This window comes from Triturus cristatus, chromosome 11 (assembly GCF_964204655.1).
Source record: "Triturus cristatus chromosome 11, aTriCri1.1, whole genome shotgun sequence".
Classification (NCBI taxonomy): Eukaryota; Metazoa; Chordata; class Amphibia; order Caudata; family Salamandridae; genus Triturus; species Triturus cristatus.
Window position 1 is genome coordinate 1031243380 of NC_140594.1, and position 27014 is coordinate 1031270393.

Genomic DNA, 27014 nt, shown 5'->3' on the forward strand with positions numbered 1-27014 from the left:
TCCGAAGAAGATGGTGGCAGCAATGGTTAAAATAATTTATGTTCATGCAATGTCCAGTACACATTTTGATTGCATCAATTTAACACTTACAGGACTATGGTCTGGTACATAGTTAGTAAAGTCGCAGGAAACCTACTGACACCAGTTTATTCCTTTTCAGGTAAATTGCAATGCCTTGCTGGTTAATGGCCCTATGCTTACAGTAAGGTTAAAGGTTATGTTTGACAGACTAGTCCTACTATACTATACCAAATAAGATATCCTCGGTCAGCAAAGAACAATCTATAGGTTAATTTATGTCATATGTTTTAGACGGAAGACACAGGAAGCAAACTTGCCCGAAAGGACCCAGTTTGCTCTTTTCATTTAGATCTGTGTGACAAATTCAAGGAGAAACTGGTCAAGGTAGCATGACCTGCCACAGTGCAAAAACTGATGGATATTAATATACAGAGTACAGATTGGAGAACACAGAAAGAGGGTCTCTTGTGCTCTTTCCTACATCAGGGACAGTTGAACAAGGAAGCACAGGAGGATCACCTTTAGTCAATACCTGGTTCTCTGCTCATTACAAATTTGAAAAGACAGGTTTTCAAGTCTCGCCCTCTTTGCACAAACAAGGACATTAGACAACTTACTTCTGATTAGCATCATCATCTGTCAGTTATTCCATTAGCACTTACCTGGACTTGTGACCAAACAATCAAGGCAATAGATAACGCTGACTACTGGGCTAACAGTTTCCTCTTTGGCGAAATCATCGAATAAGTACAATAAGATACAAATGGCAAGTCTTGTGCAAGGGCCTGTAGAAAGTATTCCTTTTAAGGCGATATATATCTCTGTACATCTATATCTTTTTATATATTTTCTCATCTTACCCCACTCATCTTTTTACCTGCCAATATTTACCCGTGACATTTCGCCCCATGCAAAATATAGATTAGAACTCCAGCTCCAATACCAGACTTTATCCTTACCAATTATATCTGCATACAACCCAATTACGTGACTAAATAACTGAAAACCTGGAGGGTTCCTCTAGTTTCTTTTGATTTTTTGGTGAAATGTGCTACCGTTCTGTTTAGCATAGAAAAAAAATAAAAACTGTCCCGGCGGTTCATTGGGAAGTGAGCATCATAAAGGAGCCTGCTTTCAGGCACACACACCCACGGCTGGTACGTAAATGTTTACCTTTAGAGAGAGAAAACAAAACTAGGAACTCTGGCCCCTCCCACTCAATGGCAGATGATGCACAAGCTGTGATTCTACAATAGAATTATGCTGAAAAACAGTTGTGACTGACGCATCCAAAGGTCAGGTGTGTGTCAATTTGGAACATTAATAACCTTTCTTTGTTGGCATATTTCTATTAATCCAACAAAGCTGCTGCTCTTGTGTTGTATGGCAAATGATCCAAAGAGATTAAAACATCCTCTGAAACAAATACAAACCTTTGACAATGATGCTTTCAATTTTTTCAGACATAATGTCAGAAGTTCCCTGGATTCTAAGGCACACTGTACCCACGTTCCTGGTGGCTGCAAATATCTGTGAGAAAGAAGAGCAAAGACTAAGTGTACTTACACCAACACAGAACAATCTCTACAAAAGGACATTCATATATGCCCCGGCGCTCCAAAAATAAACCTGTATAGCAAACACACTCTTACATAGCTGACACGCCTGCACACTAGTGGCATCTGCACACTATAAAAGACCACCTTAACATAACAAAGGAATATCAGACGTCAGCATACCAGTTGCTGGCATCTACACCTCCACAAACCAAATATGCAATTTGAGCTTCAGTGCTTTAACACCATTCAAGAAATCGTAACAAAGACTGTTCAATATTACAACAAAAGGAACAGTTGTATGGTCCAAAATTGCATGCATATTAAAAGTAACAGTAAATGAGTGGAGGTAATTCAAGAGAATATACCACCATGAAAACATTTTGAGCACAGAGGGACAAAAAAAGAAGAAAAAAAAAAAAAAGATTAAATTGATGTACACATTAAAAATTAAACAAAACATCAGTTTTAGTATCATCTTACTGATACTATGAGCTTACCAGGTATGACTGGATTATTAATGTTGAAAATGCAATAATGCAAGAGATACCCTTTCTTCAACGAATCTGGTAACCTGCTGCAAATTGGTAGGTGGACTGAAGGCTAATGCTGATAGCATTTACATTGATGCAGACATTAAGGTGATCAGAGAGCTACTTCATTCAACAGTCACGTTTAAAAGAATATCTATGGATAAGGCGAGATGAAGGAAGCTGCCTCTCTATATGATATACCACTAAATGGTTATATTGTGCAAAGAGTCCAGAGATTCCCCCAGCAGTGTACAGGGCTCAATGTAAATCTATTCTCTATTTGTGGTAGTGTGGTCGAGCAGCCTTAGGCCTAACACAGAGGAGTGCAAGACATTTGTTATGCATACATGGACTCATAAATGACACATGAATCAAACAGGAGATCCACACCAATTTTAGAAAAATAAGCTTCTTTCAAGATTAATTTACGTAAAAAGGCAAGTATGTTTTTCATAGGAAATACTTTTCACTTTTAAAAAGAGGAAATTTAGTGCAGTTTTCAGTTCAGCAATGTTTACCTATGGGAGGAAAGTGGTTTTGCAGTAAAGTATCCAACTTACAGCCTTGGTTTTCAGGATGAAAAATCTACACCAGGCAAGGTTCAGGTACGTAGCAAATCTGCACCTCCAGCGGCACAGGGGCAGTTGGGTGCAGGGTTCAATTTCAGAATCTGCCGCCAATGTTATCCAATGGAGAAAGGGGTGTAATCGAAGAGATGCTGCACACAGGTGAGTAACATGGTTTGGTAACCCAGTCTCTGGGGGATTATGGCAAGCACAGGAGGGGCCATAAAGCAGAACCAAACTTACACCCTCAGCTGTACAGGATTGGCCAGGTGCAGAATGCCAACACAGTGTCAGGCACCCCAATGCAAACCAATAGGGGACATCGGTTTTGAAGAAAGGCTGCAGGCTCAGGTGAGGAGGCTAGATGAAGAAAACCCACAGCTGTCGAGGTAAATAGAGATACTAGGGGATATAGGGACAACGTTGGTCATGCTCCCCAGGGCCAAGGGGCTTAAGGTGCAGGAGTGTCCTTAAGCGTCTGAGAAGTCTTACCAGGCAGGTCGCGGTCATCGGGAGTCTTCGAGCTGAGGCTGCAGACATCAAGGTGGAGTCCGGCATGGGTCAGCCCAGGGTAGACTCTTGCTCAGAAGCACTGGGAAACCTTCACAGGACTGGTGGGACGCATGAACTCGGGTCGTTGGGTGCAGAGGTGGGTCCAGCGGTGATTTTGCAGTTCTTCAGGGAAGAGGTCTTTGTTCTTTAAAGTTGGTTTCTACTGGACAGGTCCACGGTTCACGTGAGATCTTGGTCTTTGTCTTAGACAGGCAGTCGTGCGCGGTATGCACACTGAAGGCAAGCGATACTCAGTTTATGCTTACATAAAGCGCCAGAAGGCGCAGATCGCGTTATTACAGGAGACTCACCTAACCGCGGGGGAAGTGGCGAAGCTGCAAAAGCGCTGGCGTGGTGTCCTGTGTGCTACCACATACTCAGTCTACGCGCGGGGGACTCTTATTTGGATCCGCCCAGGGATTCCATTCCAGGAGCAGTCTAGAACGATTGACCCAGATGGGCGTTACGCCCTTTTGCAGGTGCTTCTAGATGGCCAGCCGGTGGTCTTGGGCAGCATATATGCGCCTAATGTAGACCAGAGTAAATTTTGGGACGCGCTTTCCTTACCACTTAGCTCTTATACTCAAGCGTCTTGGATCTTGGGAGGGTATTAGAATTGTGTGCAAAACACGTCACTGGACAGGTCTTACCCGCCGCATCCCCGGTAGTAGTGGAAGCCGAAAGCTTTGCAGCGTGGCCACTCCACTTGTCATTGACGGATGCCCGGCGCTCAAAATATCCAACCGAACGGCTCTACTCATTTCATTCCATACCACACGATCTCAAAGTCTGGCTTGACAGCTTCCTGTGACCCCCCCCCATCCTCCCCACCATCTTAAGAGGCTGATTATCTGGGAAGGGTCTTGACCGATCAGGACGCCCATGCTATTAATCTTGCATGGTGCCCTCCCTGACCACCAGTGCCTACTTGGCGATTACCCAGGGACTGCCTATAGGACCCGATCTTCCGTCAGGCACAGGCAGAGCACATACAGCACTATTTCCGAAAAGAACACGCGCACAGCCACCACCTGAGCCATGGAATGGAACTCATTTAAAGTGGTCATTAGGGGCACCTGCATTTAACACATCACGGGGCGTGCCATGTCCTGGAGCGCCACATACACGAAACAGAGCTTGCGTTGGCCACACTAACACGCGCAGCTGACACCAATGTCCAAGTGGCGAAAGCTAAAACCGCATATGCTGAAGCATTAGCTGATCTCCGCCGCTATAATTTTAGGGCATTATGCAGCACGGGTACACAGAGCAGGTGATCGAGCGGGCGCTTTGCTGGCGTGGTTAGTGAAGCCGGACACGACACTCCAACCGATCACAATGATCCGCACTTAGGGGGATACCCTAATACATGCGCATGCTTCTATCCTAAATGCATTACGGTGGCATTACACACATTTATATGCAGCCCCACCCCCAGTGGACGAGGAGCGCCTCGCTCACTTCCTGACCAAATCCCCTTTGTCCCGCATTGCGCGCAGTGACAGAGCAGATCTAGACGAGCCCATAGCAGCAGCTGAGATTTAACAGGCGCTCCAAGTGTTAGCTACCTGTAAGGCTCCGGGGCTAGACAGTCTCCCGTTGGAATTTTACCGGACATTTGCAACACAGCTAGTCCCACAATTGGTAGCACAGTTTCAGGCGGTGGTAGATGTAGGCCAGATGCCACAATCCATGTGTGAATCGGTTATAGTCTCCCTCCTCAAGCCGGAGAGAGACCTGCAACAAATGGGCTCCTATCGGCCCATCACCCTCCTACCGGCTGACTACTACCACACAACCCCCCCCACTCAACCACCACACAACCCCCCCACCCACCCCCCCAAATCACCACCCTTCTCCTCCTTGCCTACACAAAACTAATTTACTCTACACCGACCTCTAGAGTGAGGTTTGGGCCCCTTATATCGCCGTGATTTACTGTACTCAGGGGCACACGCCAGGGCTGCCCGCTCTCTCCATTGCTCTTCGCCATGGTGATGAAGCCGCTGGCAGTCCACCTTCGCAGGGAGAGAGGACGCTGGGGTGTCCCCATCGCGGACACCGCTCATGCGGTTTCGCTAGATGCTGATGATGTGCTCATGTATATCCGCAATGTAGAGTCAAATCTCACCCCCCATCATTCACCTACTACTAGAATTTGAAGCAGTGGCGGTCTTAAAGTGAATTGGTCTAAATCAACGGTGTATTCTCTCGTGGACACTCTCCCTCCTCATTCGTTACGATTAGGTGGCATCAATGTTTCATGGAGCCCTCAAGCAGTACAGTACTTGGGTATTCGGTTATACCACACACCGCCAGACCTTTATGAAGGGAACTATCGCAGGGTAATGGCTGGTATCAGGGCTTCCGTCCATTTTTGGAAAGATCTTCCCCTTGCCGTCATTGGAAAAATCGCAGTGGCCAAAATGATATTGGATCCGCGCCTGCTCTACTATTTCACTAACCTTTCTGTGGTCCCTCCGCACGCCTTCTTCCGTGAACTGGAAGCCCTCCTTGGCACGCTGATCTGGGGCTCGGGCCGTAGAATTGCCCTTGCTAAGCTCCAGTTGCCCCTGAGTCAGGGGGCTGGGCACCCCCTCCTTTGAGGCCCATTTTCTGGGCGAAACAGTCTCAACCACTGGGCCCACTCCAACCCCAACCATACTTCGTATGATGCTACCTGGGGCAGAGCCATTACGTGACCGGTCCCTCCAGATGACGGTGGTACGAGCCTGTCTGACACAAATACATCAACTGAATCGCGAGGCGCCCATGTACTCTCCCGTCCTGCCGCTGGTGGGGTTCCCTTGAGGCCGAACACATTACACTGCGCGAATGCTTCACGATAGGACAGCGCACAAAGTTACGGAGGTAGGCAGTCTCTATTCAAATGGAGAACTGCAGACATTTGCGGAATTGGCAGCAGACTTGGAGATTCCCAGGGGACAAATTCTATTGCATCGGCAATTGCTAGCAGACTGTTGTATTATGTGGCACACAATAGACACAGAGCCCCCCATACACCCAGTGATACACACGTTGCTACAGATGGGCCCGGGCGTCACCTGGTCACTTGGATCTACAAAGCGGTGCAGGTTCTGAAACTAATCACCCTCACACCCCTTCAGGAAAAATGAGAAGCTGAATTCCAGAGGCCCCCACAGGGAATTGGACCGGGCATTAGAATTCCCCAAAAAAATGTCCCGTAACTATCGTTTTAAAAGCATACAACTTCACATACTACATCGCACCTATTTGACACCCGAGAAGCTCTAACAGTAATACCTGGATACGGCCTTTACGTGCCCCAGATGCCCCATGTCCGCTGCATCTTTTCTTCACATGTTCTGGGACTGCCCAGCACTCTGCGCTTATTGAACCAGAGTCCATTCCACCCTTCTCACAGTCACGGGACTCACTGATATTCACACATGGGAGGCCTGCGCACTAGGCATACACAAGCGCCGCAAGTCGATGAAAGTAGAGAAGCGATTCGCGTCTTTGGCGCTGTTAGCTAAACTCTGCATAACAATGCACTGGAGGGTGCCGGGGGGACCCCCGATAGCAGCTTGGAGGGGGCAGTCAACAAATGGGGTGCTGCAAAGGAGGAGGTGCTACGTTCTGAAGAGCTTAAAGGTACCCGCAAGCATCCCATATCTATGGCATGGGCTATCATATTACACTCCTTTAAACCGGAGGCGGCGGAGGAGACCCCCGTCCCAGAGAGCTGGTTCTCCCACGGTACATGCACATACCGTTGTATCTACAGCAGTCCCCCTGTAGAATAGGCACTTAATGGGCCGGGGACAGTGGCATGGGCATACGATTCATATACCACTCCCGATCTGGAGGTCCTTGCTCCCTTTCACAGCACCACGCACCCAGCAGCTAAACCCGAAGTGTTCACCCGCTGGCCCGGATTATACGATACCATTCTGGACACAGTGTACCCCTGTTCTACTCCCCAGTTTGAAGAGTTCTGATCGTTATCTGCAAGTATAACAACAATTCACCCACGGGGCTGGCGTTGAGAATTCACGTTCAGTCTTCAGTACAGACCACAGACCATCTCTCATGGACACATGCTTTATTCCCATGTACCTCTTCACTTCAGCGGGGCTACTTACCGGACTGACAGATGAGATATGCACTATGACATGGCTATAACGGACACCATGATCTGTAAACAGCATGATGTTTATTACCTATGATATCTGATACATATGTACTGTATTATACAATGAAATGCAAATAAAAACGATTTTTCAACAAAAAAAAAATCATTGGATGTGGGACTTCTGAAACCCTACAACTGTGTCCCTAACCAGACACCAGGCACAGTACATGGGAACACCACTAGCTATACTACCAGATTATCAAGGGAGAAAATAAACCTTACTGCGGAATGAGTGATGGGTTTTTGGAATACATCATTTTTTGAGGTAACACCTTTTATTTTTGCCTTGAATACAAACTCAGCTACTGGCTACTGTGGTGCACAGGGCAGTTCTGGGACCACAATTTCCACATCAGGAACCCCAGCAGACCCTCTCCCTCCGCCCACCACCACCCTCCATGTGTTAGAAGAAAGCTCTTGCAAAAGAATGCTACCCAGACTGTTTTAAGCGATCCCGTGTTAAACCAAGTCAAATTTAATAGGATAACACTAGCCATGGGAATTTAAAAAATTTTAAAGAAAACTTGTGCTGCGTTAACTACAATAACGTTTAGGCTTATTTTCTTCCCCAGAAGGTGCTGACACAATTTGATCTTCTTTGCCTGTATAAAGAAATTATCTATGTACCTGGTAATCATTAAAAGACTTTTATTTCTAGACATTGGTGTAATGGACTGTTATTGGCGGTGCCATCGTGTATCTGAGGTTCTACCTTCGAGTAAATCTTGACCACTAATCCTCTAAATCGTAAAGAGAATCAAGTGTCTAAAAGGACTGACCGGGTCATCAAATTTGGAGTGCATTAGCACTGTGGACCTGGGCACCTCTGTAAACATTATGCATAGAGAATATAGCACTATACCCAGTGACTGCCACAAGCCCCAACAAAAAAGCACACATAAAACCCTTTATCGCATTTTATACTCACATATATTTATCAGTTGTGAATGTGCAATATAGCTGAGAAAAACCAAATGAAGACAAATAGAATTGAAAACTGAGAAACATTTTACCTTTCACACTGCTTGCAGAAATGAACAGAGACCTGTTTTGGTATGCCTTCACTGATATCGACTTGGGTTCTTAAACAGTCCACGCACATGTTCGCTGGATTTGGTGGAATTGGGATACCACACTGACAGCAAAGACTAGAAGAAACAAAGAGTCAAAATGAAGCCAGTTTTGTGAATAAATAACCTTTTAATGCTATTCGTGACCTCAGGTTCCATGAAGTAGTTCTCATGCACAACTCTACAACTGGGTACAAGTGCCTCAATTCACTTTAAATCTAGTACATAAATCAGTGCAAATACTGTACAGTGGTTAATCTTATGACCATCTGACTTCCTGACGTATATTTGGTAAAAGCTTTTACACTGGTTGAGTGGTATAAGAGCTGTTAAATGTGGTAAAGAACTTCACAAGTACATTAAACATTATAATTACATAATCTTTTTCAGGAAGATGGACGCTTGGGGTGACATAAGGATTATAACCTGATCATCTCCAGTTGCCAAAGGCCCAGCAGGCCATTCGTCTGCCGCAAGAGGTATTTTTATGAAGCATTTAATCTAACTTAAAGAAATCAGTTGTCCAGTATTGGGCATAGACCAAATATAGGAAAGAATAGGCTACACTGTGTTATTGAGTGTCTTATACAAATGAGAGATAAACGTTGTAAGAATGGAAAGCCAACTACAACTCTTAAAGTTGTTTAAGTGACCAGTTTAGTTTACTTATTAATCTGTATACTTATCGTTTTAATCATCAGGCACAATTACACTTGCAATTAGAGGTAATATGTACCTGCTAATACACTATTGGGTGCACTTCAGACATGTTTACAATTGCTAAAATGACATGGCGTCTGCAAGAACCTGTGGCTTCTGGACAAAGAAGAGGAAGCCCTGTTTGAAGCACACGTTGAAATGCATTCTTTCAAGTATTCCAGCACACAATCTGGAGCATTAAGCTCATTGAAGAAGTTATATGCCCTGGAGAGTAGCAACAGAATTCGACTAATATAGGCCAAATTTAATTTCAATATTTAACAGCAAAGCAGTTGACATACATGTTTCCTTGGCTGCTAGTGGGAGGTCCGGTCATGTACTCCATCTTGACTCCAATGGCCTGAAGAATAAAAGCAACAACAAAAAAATATATATATAGAAAGACTGAGGCTACATATTTCAATTTACTTCACAGGTTTATCTGACACGTATGTGGATTTTAACATAATGCCTCAAAGTCACTTCAGTTTTTAGTCTGCAAAATAGCTTGGCTAGCTTAATACTCCCTGCTGCTCTCTGTTCTTCATATACGTCATTCCAACAGGGTAAAACTGTTAACTTATCCGACCATCATTCTACCGGTAATACCAAACTGTGTTCTGTATGAGAATAAGAACTCCTTTGAATTAGAGAGCTGTAAAACTACTAAGTGCTATATAAAAAAAAGTTATCCTTATAACAATTTTTTTTTTAAATGATACAAAAACTGATGCAACTCTGGACCAAAGTACCAAAACTCAAGGAAAATAAAAAGGTGTTCAGTGTATTAATTTTGCATGTTGGTAAACATTTACAAATACTTCAGCTGAAATTCATCTCACAACTCTGCATAGAAACGACATGCATATTTTAAATGAATTTTGAATGTTGAAGTTATTTACTTATAATATAAATATTATTTTGAAGTTTCCAGACAGATCTAATTACAGGAGAAAACACCTATAATACCACAGAATCTTCTTTCCACAAACAACCTGACCGCAGTGCTTAACCCTTTCGATGCGCATGACGGAGCGGTTCCGTCATGCGCATCGGTTGCGCTGTGCGGATGACGGAACCGCTCCGTCACGGCCCCGCCCGCGCAACGAACCTTCAGCACGGCGCGGTAATCCGCGCCGCGCTGAAGGGGTTAATTTGAGCGGGTTGTTTATAGTGCTCGGCACCGGCACTTAATTGCCAGCACCAGAGCATATGACATTCTGCCACATGGTAGCGCTGTCTGACTAATTTCGGTATGAGCACAACAACAACTGTTTATTAATTCAATTTACAATTACAATGGCTTATACCTGCCTCCCAAGCCCTTCTTATAGCGTTGGGGCCTAGAATAGTAGGAATTGTCACGCTTGTAAGAGCGTGATGTTTAGTTGTTGTGTTGGCACTGTCATTGGCAACATTGGTAGTGGCAACAGATGTGTGCAAGCTGTAGTGTCCTCCTGTAAAGGGCCCTGGCACAAATGTTTTTACAAATTAAGCACTGTCTGCACAGCCGTATCCTTCCTGTGATGAGTGCTGACCCACAGCCTCTACCCTATCTAATAACTTATTAATAGCTTGTCCCAGTCTTCCAATCTTTTGGGCAAACTTTAATCAATAACACCATTGATGGATTTTTGTCATATTCAATGAGAAGCAATTCAAACAAACATTTCCTACTGCCCAAATTATGGTCAAGAGACGAGGAGTTAAGGGGAGGCGCCAAACGATCAACAGAAACGTGGGGATCCACCCTCCTTGCCAAATACTAAGTCCAATCAACAGCCAGTAAGCAATGACAGCTGAGAACAACTGAAACAGGCCTAGGAGGATGAGGGATAATATAGCCACATCCTTACTGTCAATAATCTGGGAGAATGCGGTGGTGGGAGGGTTTGTCTGGGCAGGTGGACCATGGAAGTGAAGTACCAGTAAAGGGGAGTTGGGGTAATTGAGGCCTGCCACTCTTCTCCTTCCTGGAGTGAGTTCCTTCACTCTTGACCCAATCAATAGCGAGGAACCAAGAGTGGGTGGTGTAAAACAGAGCTTCCAATGGCTCAAGAGGTCTGGAGGTGGAGCAGTGGGAGCCTTTTGTAGTACTGTCAATATTTAGTGTTTTAAAATTAAACAAATTCATCTGAAAAAAATTTAAATAAAGGGGTTCTTTCCAAAATGGAGCAACACACTCTCTCACAGAAGAGCATTAAATATTATTGATTGCTAATCCAAGGAAATACCCATAACCGCACAAAAACATTTATGTAGTGTGCGCTGCAGGCAACTACACGCTGTCCTTCAGATTTTTATACAAGCGTCCCCACTAGAGTTTTCAGTTTGCCAGTCATTATGAATAAGGATAATGGCAATATAGTAAAATTGAGTATACAAAGTCGCTACTCTATTTTAACAGCAATATTTTTTTTTAATTAACCACCGTAGAAGGTAAACCAAAAACACGGAAACATGAGCTGCTTCATGGTGTAGCGGATGTGCGCATGTCATTATTTCTTCACACGGAATACAATTAAATTATGTAACACTGCATGTAGTCACTATGGTAAATCGTAAAAAAATACATTAACACCACGTTAAATAGGCACACATTTAAAAAGAAAGAAAACATTTTCCAGTAGCACACTATCTTTCACTGACTGGACCATATGCAGGCCTCAAAAATATAAAGATGTTAGGGAAAAACCTATGGAAGAATGAGTGGGTGTATAAGTGTGTGAATGGATGATTTAGTAGGTGCGTGACTGACTCTATAAGTGAGTCATTAAACGTATCTTACTGCAGACTAGTGACTAAACTGTGCGAATGTCTGGATCTGTCTGTCTGTTGGTGTATAAGCGGCTGCATGGTTTTGTGAATAGCTATATGTGTGTCTATATGGATTATTGATTGGTTGTCTGAGTATCTGTACGGGTGCCTGAGTGTTTGTGTGGGTAGGGTGTGTATGACTGTGCATAGATGTGCGAGTGGGTGATTCTATGGGTGCATGGTTTTAAGAGTGCATCTGTGAAGGACTGCATGGGTGGGTGAGTGTGTGTATGGTTGTGTTAGTGATTGAATGTATATCTCAGTGGTACATGTATCAGTAACTACATATGTGAAACGCAGTGTATATGCGTGTAAGAGTATATAACTAACTATATGTGAGTGTGTGTGATTGCGGGAGTGGCTGTATGGATGAGTGTGTGCTTGTATAAGAGCGTCAGAATTTGTTAGTATTTTTATGAGTAAGTGAACTGGAGTGTGTTTAACTGTATAGGTGAGTAAATTGGACTGTGTTTAATTATTTGAACGACTGACTAGGTGTGTCAGTACCTCAATGGACGATTGGCGGTGTGTGAGTGTCTATATAGGTGTATAAATGCATATGATAGTCTTGTACGGAGTGACTGTAAGTATGAGTGACTGTACAGGTGAGTGAGTGGAGCTGTATGTAGACCTAAGAGTTAATGAGTGGGTATGTAGTTATTGGTATTGGAGTATCTATGGTTTTCAAAATGGCCGTCTGAAATTTTGAGTCGGTGTATCAAAGGTTATATTAGGGTGTGAGAAGATGCACTAATTTATCACATGGTTGACGTCAGTGATGTCATCAGTGACGTCTCTGACCATGTCATGAGTGATGTAATATGTGACGTCTTCAGCAGTGCATTGCGGGGGCGCGATTTATAGTTAGTTCAGCTAACTAGAACAGGGGAATTTCTAGGGTTTTGTACGAGGGAAGTGTCCAGCTAACTAGAACGCCCCTGAAACCTATGGTTTTTTCAGTGAATTTCTAAGGTTTTTTAAATGCCAATTCCTAACTATAACACCCCTGAAACCTTTGGTTTTTTCAGTGAATTTCAAAGGTTTTTTAAATGCCAATTCCTAACTATAACGTGCATGAAACCTATGGTTTTTTCAGTGAATTTCGAAGGTTTTTTAAATGCTAATTCCTATCTATAACTTATCTCTAAAGATATCATGTTTAATGATTTTGATTGGATTTCTATATTTTTCAAATTCAGTGTGTCAATTTAATTAATTATGTTTTTTTAAATACTTTATCACCATTTTTTTAACTTATTTTTTCAATTAATTCTTTCAAAAAGTAAAAAATATTATTTGAATTTAATGGGTTTTTCAAACTTTTTTTATATTTTTCAAAATATTTTTTTAACTATATGTTCAAATCTTTATTTTATATATTTATTTTCCATGTTTTTGGATCCGCGCACCCAACGCGAGAGAATCCGTGCACCCAGCGCGTTAGGATGCGCGCATTTTGGCGTTTTAAAAAAAGAAAGGGGGCCCCAGGGGTTCCTTCTGGGACCCCCTAAGCACCTCTAGAGGGTCACAGTATTTCCACTCTGCCCCCTTTATATGTTTTACACACTTACTCCCCTTGCTTCTTCAGCCTCGATTCTAACGAGGCAGAAAATGGCTGCCAACAGTTCCTGGTTTTGAACGTAGATAGACACTCGACAGCCAATTAGCATTCAGCGCGCGATCGGGAGGGTGCGCGCTCGGTTCGGGGAGGGTGCGCGGATCCTCCCCGGCCATAGATATATATGTACTGTTAACTTTTATTTTCTCAGGAACTACTGAACAGATTCACACCATTTATGCAAAAGGCACGAGTCTGAACTGAGGACTACCTCTTTGCCAAATTTGGTGTCATTCCGTTCAGCGGTTTGGGCTGTAGCTGCGACAACAGATCCTATGGGAAATTGCATGGGGAAAACGCGTTTTGGGACCCTCCTTTTTTCTCGGCCCCGCTTGACGAATCACCACGAAACTTTCAGGGTAGGAGCGGAGCAGAGCTGGAGCTGGCCAAAAGTTTGGAAAATTTTGCGAAGATTCGTCAACCGGCGCCAAAGTTATTCCCAATAGAATGTTGCGGATTTCCTATGGAAAATAGGTCCTAACTATAACTATCCACTGGCGACCGCCAGTAGATAATATATATATATATACACACACACTGAAAAAAATAGGTTTCAGGCATGTTGTAGTTAGAAATTGGCATTTAAAAAACGTTAGAAATTCACTGAAAAAACCATAGGTTTTAGGGAAAGTTATAGTTAGTTGGACATTTCACTCGTACAAAACCATAGAAATTCCCCCGTTATAGTTAGTTCAGCTAACTATAACTCGCGTCCCCGCAATGCACTGCTGATGATGTCACATATTACATCACTCATGACATGGTCAGTGACATCACTGATGACATCACCGCACCCTCCCATTACCACTGCGCAGAGGCGCCCTGTGGCACGTTTTAAGTTGGGGGATTAAGTCCCCGTGAATCCTGAGAGTCCCTGGGTCCAACTAGTCCACCACGTACCTCCAGTAAGCACCACAGAGCTGCGTTGCAGAGAGGTGGTCCAAGGCCATGCCCCATTTTACACCTCTTTGCAATGCAACTCTGTGGCACTTACTACACGTACCTGGTGGGTTAGTTGGCCCCCAGGAACCCTCAGGATTCAAGGGGAATAAATTCTCCAACTTACAACTCACCAGGGGGCGCGTTTGCACAGTGGTGAAGGAAGGGGTCGGGACCCGAGGTGACGTGTGCAAGCACGCCTTGTGGCGCTTTTTAAGTTGGGGAATTAATTCCTCTTCAATCCTGAGGGTCCCTGGGGGCCAACTAGCCCACCAGGTACCTCCCGTATGCACCAGGGAGCTGCGTCGCAGAGGTGTTCAGAGGCCACGCCCTTTTTTACACCTCTCTACAACGCAGCTCTGGGCCATTAGTTTTGAAAATTTCGCGAAGATTCGGCAACCGGCGGCAAAGTTATTGGGAATAGAATGTTACAATTTTCCTATGGATAATAGGTCCTAACTATAACTACCTACTGGCGACTGCCAGTAGGATATACATTTCATTCATTGGCTGGAGAGAAAACAAAACAGGTTACAAGGACGTTATATTAAGCCTCACATTTCACTCGTACAAAACCAGTGAAATTCTGCAGTTACAGTTACCTGAGCCAACTGTAACTTGCGCCCCCTGCGATGTACTGCTTATGACCTCATATTTTACATCACTTTGGGAAATCCTAGAATTTGTTTTGTAGGTTTATGTAATATAGTACAATTAGAATGGGATTTCTTATGTGTTATGTATGCTTAAAAAAAGCATACAAATGTACATATTGTAAGACATGTATACATTTTTTTAAAGAAAGAAATATTGTTTGTATTAAAGTTTTTCGAATAAGTTTTGAATTTATATACAGAAAAAAATGATTGATGATTTCTGTGTTTAACAGCCCTTAAGAAGTGCTAGTGAGCGTCAAACACGTGTTAGCTGTAGTGCTTAGCCGTACTGCTGTATTCACTGACTCATCGAAAGAATACAAATAAAGAAAGACACAAGGAATCAGTACAAGATTTTTTATCATTGTTGATAAATTTCTCAGTAAAGTTATTCATGTATTATAATAACTATACTGGTGAGGACCAGTAACTGAGATTGTAGCACCGGGCAATATTCCTATTAATCAGATGTGTGTGTATATTGTATACACATACATACAAACACATACTTACACATACTTTTTTTGTACTGTATATATAATTATGCACTGATATATACTGTTATGCCTTTTTTAAATTTGGAAAGGGCATATGATTTTAATGGCCATGGCTGTAACATTTATGTTTTGTATTAATGGCCATTAGTTATTGCACATTTTGTAGTGTTTCTTCTATGTCCACACAATTTCTATTGCACTTTCACTTTAAAAAGCGAGAAAAGTTGCCGATGAGTTGTCATGTGATCAAGGGCGGGATCGCCCGAAACGCGTAATGGCGGATTTGGCAGAATAAAATAATGCACAAGATATTTGGGTCCACACTCCTTTGTTCTTGAGGAGGAGAAAGTTGAAGACGAGTTGGGGCAATTGGTGCCGGATTGACTTCCTCCGGCTCGTGGACCCCCTTCCCGGATGTGGCTCCGTGTGCGGCACGTCTAGTCCTAGAGTATCCGTCTACAGGCACCGCGGGCTTGTGGTGTTCGTTGGCGGGGACCCCTGGGGCACTCAGTTGAAGTTTTCCGAGAACGGAAGAAACGGAGCCCCCTGCTAGCCGAAATTGAAGGGTGTACGACACGGAAGACGACAATAGACTGGGGAGGTTTGCCCTGTAACCGGTGGAGCTCGGAGGAGGATACATCGGTAGAAGGAGTAAACACGGCAGGACAGCGTCGAAATCTGAATAAGGTACGACACCAAAAACAGTAGCGGCAATTCACAGGTGGGAAGGTGTGCAAAGCGGTAGAAGCATCTCTGGGTATTTACCGACAGAGAATCGCCTACTGCAATATAGTATTGGCTTGGCCAAATATGTCCGCAGACATACTTAAGGAACGCAAACTAGCGGCCGAGGGGATGTTTGCAGATTCCCCGGAGGATACACAAGGGACCAGTAAGGTGACGAGTGATGAACCCAGTAAGAAGGGTAAAGGGCTCAGGGACAGTTTTCGTGTGCTTGAAACATTGAAACGCCAGTAGCAAGCAAAATGGTGGGAGGCAAGGTCTCTTCAGAAATACCTGGACATGGGGAGGCCTCCGTATTATGATTACCCCTAGCTATGAGACTCCGAACCCACTCATGATGGCAGAGTGGGACGAGTGCAATTTAGAATCATCGCGACGACTTGTGCAAATATTGGTCAAATATGCTGATATAGATACAAGTGCGCTTCAAGAAAAAATAGAGCTTTTAGAAAAATAAATTGAGCCACAAGGGGATCCACAGTTCAAACAAAAAAATGGTGGAGGAGATTACTGTCCATCTTAATAAGGAGGAGGAAAAAATTAAAAATCGGAAAACGTATACGTTTATGCGGGACCGTGATGACAACGTGAACGGGCAGATCTTTACGTTCGCAAAAAGATATGACTCAATGTGAGTGGCCACTGCAAACAAACGTATGGACAATGTGAATGATAATGGGGGAAGCCGGAAACCGATTGAATCCCCCACAGCCTCAGACTGGAGTTCCACAGAGGAAAGCGGCTCGGAATCAGATAATTTGGGAGTAAGATCAGTGGCCAGCAACATCAAATTAACTTTGGGGGAAGAGTTGGAAATTTTAAAACGCAGACGAAGGGAGACATTAAGGCTGCGCAACAAAGTGCTCATCAGAACAGGGCAACTCGGAGAAGAAGGGGGCGCCGGCAGGCAAGGAGAAGGTGCCAGGAAGCGCGGGCGATGCAGGCCCCGCAAACAGAGGTTGATATGCGGGATATGAGGAACACTGATTCTAATGCCAGTTCCTTGGAAAGCAATACAATTATCAATCTAGCGGGTATTGATCTCACCACTGCGGAAAAGCAACTCCTTTCACTTGGACTGTCGTATTTTCCAGAGTCTAACTTCAATTATACTCAGACTAGGGCGGATATATACAGGTTCATACGGAAATTGAAATTTAAAAAGTTCCATTACCAACGTGGCAAGCAGAGTGGACCGGATGGGGCGGAAACAACTTTGCAGGCCCCTGGGCTGTCAGGGCTGGTGGGCTCCGATTATGAGGAGTTCTAGGACTTACAGAGTCTAGAAAGAGGAGAAGCATTATCAGCTGATGCCTCTACCAACCCACATGAGGGAAATGAAACAGTAGGCCAAAGTTTGCAGCAGTCTCAAATACATGGGACTAATGTTAAGCCACGGACTCCTTTCAAAATGAAATCCAAATTTGTACCTATCATGGCCAGAGATTCCATAGATGTTTTTAATGAACAAGTGGTTGAATAAATAGAGAGACTGAACATCACCATCGGTAATGCCAAAAGGAAATTTACCAATCATGAGAGAAAATATCGTCAACTTGTAAATAAGCTTAAGGATAACCATCAAATTATAAAACGTAATTCCGACAAAGGGGGGAATTTAGTATTATGGCCCTTAAAGGACTATTTGGAGGAAGCGCACAGCCAATTGAACAATATTGAATGTTATAGAAAGGTTTCTTCTATGAAATTTAAGGACATACAGGAGCTATTGTTTTCCCAATTATTAGCTTGGAAAAGCATGGGCCTGCTTAGTTGGGAGGAGTTTAAATACCTTAAGAAGGAGCATGCTACTATCCCGGTATTTTATACCTAAAGTACATAAAAATATTAACAAACCACCGGGCCGGCCTATTATAGCAGCATGTGATGGCCTTTTGGAGAACCTTTCTGGTTACATTGATTTCTTCTTGCAGGACTTTGTTAAAAGTCTCAAATCATTTGTACAGGATACATTTGAATTTTTCTCAGAAAGTCACAACATCACATGGGTGCCCACATTTCTGCTGATAGCGCTCGATGTGTCAGGCTTATACACATGTATTAAGAACAAGGACGGTATGAGGGCAGTTGAATATTTTTTTATGAATAGCCCAATTGTATTTTCAACACACTACTATGCTGCTTAAGATATTATTCTGCTTGGAAAACAACTTTTTTGTTTGATGGCAAAATGTATCAGCAGACTCGGCGTTGCTATGGGGGCCAGCTTCTCCCCAAGCTATGCCTGTTTGTTCATGGGATGGTGGGAGGAGCTGGTCCTCATGCAACAACATGAGCAGATTTTTAATAAGAGTGTGGTAACGTGGATACACTATATTGATGATTTATTTATAGTGTGGGATGGGGGATGTGGAAAGTGCAACTGCTTTTATAGAGTTATTAAACAACAATACAGTCAACCTACATTTTACTTCAGCCATTAGCAAGGATATGGTCACATTCTTGGATGTGAGTGTCCAGGTTATTAACAACAGGTTATTCACTAACCTTTTTAGAAAACCTACAGCAGGGAACACACTCCTGCATGCCTCCAGCGCGCATCCGCCCCATCTTATTAAGAGCATTCCCTATGGGGAGATGCTGCGCATCAGACAGATATGCAGTGAGGAGGCCGACTGTAACCTTAAGCAGGGGGAAAGTCAGAACAGGTTTCTAGCCAGGGGGTACGGCCAGATGTTATTGATTCAGCAATTACCAAATCTAAATCTTTGACAAGACAGGACTTATTAAAGTATAAGGAAAAACATGCCAGCAATGTTACAGGAGATGAACCCACAAGGTTGATTCTAGGTTTTTCGCGATAGGAAAAACAGATAAGGGTGATTGTGAAGGAAAATTGGCCCATTGTAAAGGACGACCCAGTGATTGGAAGGCTGCTACCGCACAATCCAGCAGTAACCTTTAAAAAGACCAACAGTATGGGTATGGAACTTGTTAGAAGCAACCTTGAAGTACGAGGGAAGGGTTCATGGCTCATGGCACGGAAAGGGTTTTATAAATGCTCGATATGTAAGGCCTGTATATATGAGGTTAACACTACAACATACACAACTGCATTTAGTTCCAGAACTTGTAATATAGGCCAACATCTCACATGCAAGACAAAATTTGCGGTTTATGTGTTAACATGCAGTTGCAATATGAAGTACATAGGCAGTACGAAATTGCCAGTGCAGAAAAGGATCCTTCAGCACATCAGGGCAATTCTCAACATTGATGAGAGTTATCCGGTTGAAAGGCATTTCAAGATTAGCCATAATAGTGACCCAAAACACCTTAAATACTATGCTATAGAGGCCATAATACCCCAAAGAGATGGGGACAGGGAATCAAAATTGAGGAGGTTGGAAACAACTTATATCCTGTAATTTGACTCCAAGTACCCCAAGGGGATCAATGCTAGGGAGGGCTTGTATACGTTTTTATGAGGATGTAGGTTGATGGAAAAATGATAAGAACCATATGGAAATAAGTAGGCATGAGGATTTGACAATGAGAGAAATATATACCCGCTAATTTGACGAATATTGATTGGTGCCACCTAACAAGAATTTTTTATTGCAGATTTTAGGGTAATTTATATATTTATGATATTTAAGGTTGGATTTTGAAAAAATCATTTTAGTAAAGTGTATTTTTATACTTCCATTTATATATTGTGATTTTCTGAGGGATCTACCTAATGTATTTATCAATAATATGAATTGCTGTCCTTAAAATATTTGCACTTTAAAGATTGATGTGGTTTGCACAAATATTATCCGTTTAGATTGGATGTTGTTTTTGCAGCAAGCATTGTCTAAAACTGAAACTTGAATTGTTTAGCTGAAAAATGTGGGCCCTTTGGGGAAAATTCAACATCAGAGAGGTCACTTTCCTGGTACCAGGAACTATAGAGTGTTTTTTTTTTGATTTTTTAAGGGATTCACGTTGAATGTTATTATTTTATTAATATTTTCAATGCACTATATATAGTTTCACTGGTTGGACATAGTGAAGAACTGGAAATAGCTTATGCATTTATGCTATAATTGTACTGTATATATTATTATGCACTGATATATACTGTTAAGCCTTTTTTAAATTTGGAAAGGGCATATGATTTTAATGGCCATGGCTGTAACATTTATGTTTTGTATTAATGGCCATTAGTTATTGCAAATTTTGTAGTGTTTCTTCTATGTCCACACAATTGCTATTGCACTTGCACAAAGCGAGCAAAGTTGCTGATGAGTTGTCAGGTGATCAAGGGCGGGATCGCCCGAAACGCGTAATGGCGGATTTGGCAGAATAAAATAATGCACAAGATATTTGGGTCCACGCTTGTTTGTTCTTGAGGAGGAGAAAGTTGAAGACCAGCTGGGGTAATTGGTGCCGGATTGATTTCCTCCGGCTCGTGAACCCCCTTCCCGGATGTACACACACATAAAAAAAAATTCTCCACGTTTGTCCAAAAAAGAAAGCGCACTCCACAGCAGATAACTCGACGAGTTTATTAATTGCAGGAGCAAAACTGGCCATTCGTGTTCAGAAATAATTAACGGGTTTCGGGCCTCCTGGCCCTTGTTCACAGGCTTACATGACAAACAGAGCACCAACGTATCCCGGCCTTTTTCTTCCCTCCGGTGGGGCCTCACAGGCGAGTTAACTTGTCTCCGTGCATTATGGGACTTGTAATGCCTCAATACAAAATATTACCCTCTAGTGGGTGTGCTCCGCTTTTATCAATTTCGTAATCATTTTTCTTTGAAACCGCTATTTAAATGTTGTGAGTTAAAAAAAGAAATTGCCATCCTACAGCCTTTCATTTCACATTCCCTATATCCCAGTATAATTGTCAGACAGTTCACTTCACAAAATCCTCTAACTTTGCAGCAAAAGAAAAGTTCACACCAATCTACAAGATAAAATTTGCAACCATCTGTAAGAAGACAAACTGACATTTGAACCGCCTCTGAACACAGAGCAAACATAACAAGACTTCAAGGCATCTTTACTGCTTAATCACTTTCTGAATGAACAGAACACCTGCTTGTGCCTGCTCAAGCTCTCTCGTCAGAACAGTCCAGTAGACCTAGAAAATAGCTCGCCCTGAGTAAAATTTGAATAACCATTACGAGTCGTAGAGGCCTGATATGGGAACGAAATAATATGGGAATGAAAAAATAGTATAAACATTGGTAGTGCTAGGACTTATTTAGTATAGTATCAGGGAAGCACTGGTTAATAGTGCAGACCAGCCCTACTAGACTAGCAAGAAGGGGAATCACCTCTGTTCCCCTTAGGCCAGAAAGCCCGTCATGGGCAGAGATGCGGTCTAGCGTATAGCTTGGCGATAATGGATAACCTAGGTTCAATTGTAAATAAAGCTTGTGTTCGTAGTCTTATTTATGTATGGGCACAATAGGGAGCAGTATGCTTATTTCGATTCAATCCCTACTGACAGCAGTCTGTTAAACACTACATTTCACAGAACTCCATAACTGCCATTGGCAAAGCTAGTGGGTCTGACTTTAGCATTTTGGTGTGATGGAGGATTTTTTTTTATGCCTGCAATAACATTGTTACTGTAACAAAATTGTTGTTGCATATTATTTTAATAAAACGATACAAATGCTTCATAACAGGTAGGAGCACTTAGAACAGGTTAGAGAACATTTTTAGTTTTAATGCTCATCAAGAAAAAAACATGATTTTTAGTATTGAAAAGAAAAACGTAATATTGGCTCTGCATTGCAGTAACCTGAAGACCGTTTAAACACACAAAGATGAAAAAATCCGACTGAAGGAATAAAAAATGTTTGGGTAAAGAAATTGCACACAAACCCTGTGCGCTCGTGATTGGCTCGGTGTACGCTCCCAACGAGGGGCAGAATAAGTTCCTTCATCACGCACTCACTGAAGCGACGGCTAACTCGGAGCGGCGCCTGTTACTTGGGGGTGCCCTGAATCTAGTGTTTGACAACGTTGTTGACGGCTCGTGCCAGCGCAATAGTCAGGTGGGGGCCCTCTCTCGGTCCGGTTTGACGCATATTCGTGACCTGGGCTTGGTGGATCTGTGGCGACACTTCCACCCTTCGAGCCGCACATACACTTTTTATTCAGGGGCTCATAAGACCTAAGCAAGACTCGATTATTTTTTGTGCTCCACCCCTCTGCAGACAATAGCTACAGAGGTGGAGATTCTCCCTGCGGCTTTATCGGATCATTTGCCGGTCATGGCTTCCTTCTCGCTCCCCCACACGCACTTATCACTGCGGCACTGGCGTCTTCGGGACTCCTTGCTCCACCTCGCCTCCACGGTGGATCAGATTAAGGTAGCCATCGCGAACTACTTAGTCACTAATGCTAACGCGGACACCTCGCTCGCGACTCAATGGACTGCCCTCTAAGCGGTCCTCCGCTGAGAATTCATAGCAATTTCCACTGTGGATAACAGGGAGCGTAGCCGGAAATGGGCCAAACTCACACAAAGGGTGGCGGAGTTGGAGCAGATGCACCAACGCACCGGTGCCGCTCGGGCTTGGCGCCAGCTCTGTACGGAACGGAAACAGCTGGCGGCGCTGGCCCTTCGCCATTCTTACTATACCGGGGGTGACAGGTGTGGCCGGGTTCTGGCGCACAAACTCAGAGGTGAGGCAGCGGCAAGGGGTGCAGGCCATCCGTCAGCCGGGAGGTGGGCTCACCTCAGATGATAGCGCTATCGCAGAGACCTTCCGCGAGTTTTATGCTACGCTGTATTCGGGAGACTCCCTCGATATGTCGCATAGCCTTAATTATTTAGAAGCGGCCCAGATACCTGCTCTGACTGTGGACCAGGCCGCTCACCTGGACAGAGATATTGGCCTGGAGGAGGTGGTCGCGGCCATCTCCCGTCTCCGCCTCGGCAAATCGCCTGGCCCAGACGGCAACTCTGCTGCCTTTTATAAAGCCTTTTGCTACCAGGTAGCCCCTTTGCTGCGTGATCTTTTTAACACATTTGCACAGGCGGGGGCGATGTCGGAAGAAATGCTGGAGGCCCCGGTGATTGTTCTACCGAAGCGCGGTAAGGACTTTACAAGTTGCGGCGCGTATAGACCGACTTCTTTGTTAAACATTGATATTAAATTATACACTAGCATCTTGGCGACACGTCTTGCCCCATACATGGCTCAACTGGTGGAGCCAGACCAAGCCGGCTTTATCTCGCAGCGGCAAACCAGCGATAACACGAAGAGGGTACTCCATCTTATTGAAAAAGCATCTTGCACGCAGGGGGGAGTATATGCTAATGGCGATTGACGCTGAAAAAGCCTTTGGCAGGGTTCATTGGCCCTACTTAGAGCAAGTCCTGCACCGGTTAGGCTTTGGGGACAAGTTGCGCACCCTGATATTGAATTGCTACCACATGCCCCGGGCAACGGTCCCGGTAAATGGACAGACGTCCTCCCGTTTCCCCATCGAGAGGGGCACCCGACAGGGATGCCCCCTCTCGCCTATCCTTTTTGCGCTCTACATGGAGCCTTTGGCGCGGAGAATTAGACAACACCCTCTTATAGCAGGGATCAAATTTGGGGGAGATATACGCAAGATCAGCTTGTATGCGGACGACATTCTGCTTTCCCTCACTGACCCAGTCCAGTCGCTGCGGGCCCTTTTCATTGAGCTCCATAACTTCGCCCTAGCCTCGGGCTTTAAGATTAATGTGGATAAATCAACAGCCTTAAACATCTCACTGTCCACGCCCACATTAGCCCGAATACAGGAAGAGCACCCGCTCCAATGGTCCGACACTACGGTCCCTTACCTGGGGGTGCAGTTGGGCCCAACGATCCCAGCCACCATCACGGCCAATTACGACATGCTTCGCGCTCATGTCCGCAGGGAACTAGGCAAATGGAAACACTACCCTCTCTCTTGGCTCGGCAGAATCGCGGCTGTCAAGATGACCATACTCCCCCCAAATTCTTTATATTTTCCAAACTCTTCCGTTGCGCCCTCCCGCAGGTTGGATTCAACAAACCCAGTCCGACCTCGCACATTTTATATGGCAGGGGCGCAAACCTCGGTTTAAGCAGGAGATTGCGGTTCTTCCCCCGGAACAGGGAGGGGTGGGCATACCATCCTTGCAGCTCTACTTTTATGCGGCACAGCTCCGCTATCTAGTCGAGTGGAGCCGCTTAGAATCCGAAAAGCATTGGCTTTTTCAGGACCAGGCGGTTGCGGCAAAGCCTCTACAGGGTATCCCCTTTCTCCGGAAGCGGCATAGGCCGGCCAACCTTTACGCCTCTTAGATCACGAGCACTATTTTAGAGGCCTGGGACCGCACGGCCACCTCACATGGGCTAACCACATTTCCCTCCCCCATGACCCCGTTGTTTCACAATCCGGATTTCACCCCTGGATTGGATCCTAGGGCATTTTCAAGCTGGTGACTTACCTCTTGCCAGTCCTTGTTTGATCTAGAGGGCATACTATCCTTCCCACAAGTCAAGACACACCATGGCGTTCCGGGGTCTGATCGGCTACAATATTTACAACTCGGACACTGGGCACTTCAGCCACAAATTAAAGCCGGGGCTCAGCGCTTCTTAACCCCATATGAGATGTGGCTGTTTACGCAGTCTTCCGATAAAAAACTCATCTCGGATCTATATAAACACTTGCTTGTAGCTACTACCCTCACCTATAACGCCGGGCAGGCAAGATGGGAGCTGGGGAGGACTCTTTCTCACAAAGAATGGGACAGCATATACTATAGAGCTCGACACTCGGAGTATCATGCCGGATTAACAGAGACGCTGACCAAGGTCGCCACCTACTGGTATCATACACTGGAACGACTCCACCGCTTTGACTCTCGCGTTAGTGATTGGTGCTGGAGGGGCTGCGGGGAGGTGGGCACTCTGGAGCATATTTTGTGGAGTTGTGATCGCATCCAGTCCTACTGGGCAACAATTTTGGATGAAGTAGATGCTCACTTCGATACGCAGCTTCCTCGCTTTCCAGCCTATGTGCTCCTTGGCCTACCCAACCCGCTAACATATCCCCTGAAATCCCGGAGAGGCCGCCTCTTTGCCATTGCCCTAGGGGCAGCCACTCAGAATATAGTAGCACATTGGCGCTCCCCACAGGCTCCTCCGCACTCGGGCTCGTTACAGCGACAGTGGAGGATTTTGGGCATGGAGAAACTGTCCCTCACTCTTGCGGGCAAGGGGGGGAGGAATTCCCGGAGCTCTGGCGGCCCTTCCTGTCTCTGCTTACAACGGAGTTCCGGGAGTTAACATGCCCCCGGTACCTCAGGCTTCTCCGCCTCGCGGATACTGAACTCCCTGCGAAACGCAAGCCTCGAAGGCCACGCTGAATTGTGGGTATCAGGGACCTTCCTGTTTTTCCTTTCTTTATTTTATTCATAGGCTGTGGACAAGAGGGGAGGTGGGGGGGAGGGGGGGTTAGTGGGGAGTTTTGATTTTGGGGTTTTGCGTTGGCTGTTGAGGGCCCTTGTTGTTGACCCGCTCCTCGCATCTTACTTAGTAATACTACTATAGCCAACACTAAGTGTTTGCACTGCGCTGTCTTTCAGGAGTATGAGGTCCTGTTTGTTTTTTGTCTCTTTCAAAAATCAATAAAACAGATTTAAACCATAATTAATTATCAATATGGGCACGATGAATGCAAGAGTATGCACAGCAGCTATCTTGGAAGTATTTTTTCTTAAGGTCTTAATATCCATTCCTAAATGGTTGCCACGTACGTATGCGCAGACTGCCATCTTGGAATGGCTTTTTATAGAAAAATTATTTTAAGATGGCCTCTGAGCTTCTGTGAGCTGACATGAAGGCAGCGACCAGTGAATTAAAGTTAAGCCAATAGATTTTACCAGTGACTTTGCCAATGCTTCATACTGGAGATGCATGGCTTTATTTTACATATACTGTTTTACACCACATCTGCACCAAAAGATGTACAAATACTTATTTCAATGGCAGATCATAGTTTACAAACTCATAAGAGTGTCAGTACTTGGCAAACATATGTGCATCCAAATATTCTGGTATTAGAAATCAGATAACATAAGCCTGTTTTCTTTGGAAAAAGATGAACTGTGTTCAGGATTCTTCTCCTCTCCACAGCCTTTTCAGTAGGGAGAACCTATTTGCTACCTCTAAGCGCAGATGGAAGCTTCATGCGCCCCGGTAGATTTCTTTTATTTGCTGTAATCATGCATGCAGCATGTTTAGATAAGTGATATTACTGGGAGGGCTGGTGGGTGTGAAGTTAGAAGGAATGAGTCATTAGCACGGTTTCCACTCTTCTGAAATATCTACAGGCTACTAAGGGTCAGGTATCTTTTTGTAACATTAGCAGTCATGACTAAAGTTCACAATCCCATATGCTTTTTAGCATATGTGGCAGTGGGAAGGTAGAGAATAGGAGGGCAGTCTTAACAGTGTCAAACAATATCCTTCTAGGTCAACATTTACTTCTAGGCTAAAATCTCCATTTCCTTCGGTAGCCCACCTTGCTTCACTCCCCTTTTCTCTTTCTTTGAAGGACGTGCATTATAAT

At 44.3% G+C, this 27014-nt stretch overlaps 1 protein-coding gene across 1 annotated transcript in view; it reads right to left on the reverse strand.

The window, feature by feature from the left end:
* The window catches only part of NMD3 (NMD3 ribosome export adaptor), a 101351-nt gene that overhangs the window by 66602 nt on the left and 7735 nt on the right, over positions 1–27014 (reverse strand). Inside the window, exons 2-4 of the mRNA XM_085635227.1 lie at positions 9477–9535; positions 8419–8553; positions 1455–1551 (exon numbers count right to left, since the gene is read on the reverse strand). Coding sequence (XP_085491353.1) covers positions 1455–1551; positions 8419–8553; positions 9477–9520 — 276 coding nt within the window. The 5' untranslated portion in view covers positions 9521–9535. The remainder of the gene's footprint in view (positions 1–1454; positions 1552–8418; positions 8554–9476; positions 9536–27014) is intronic.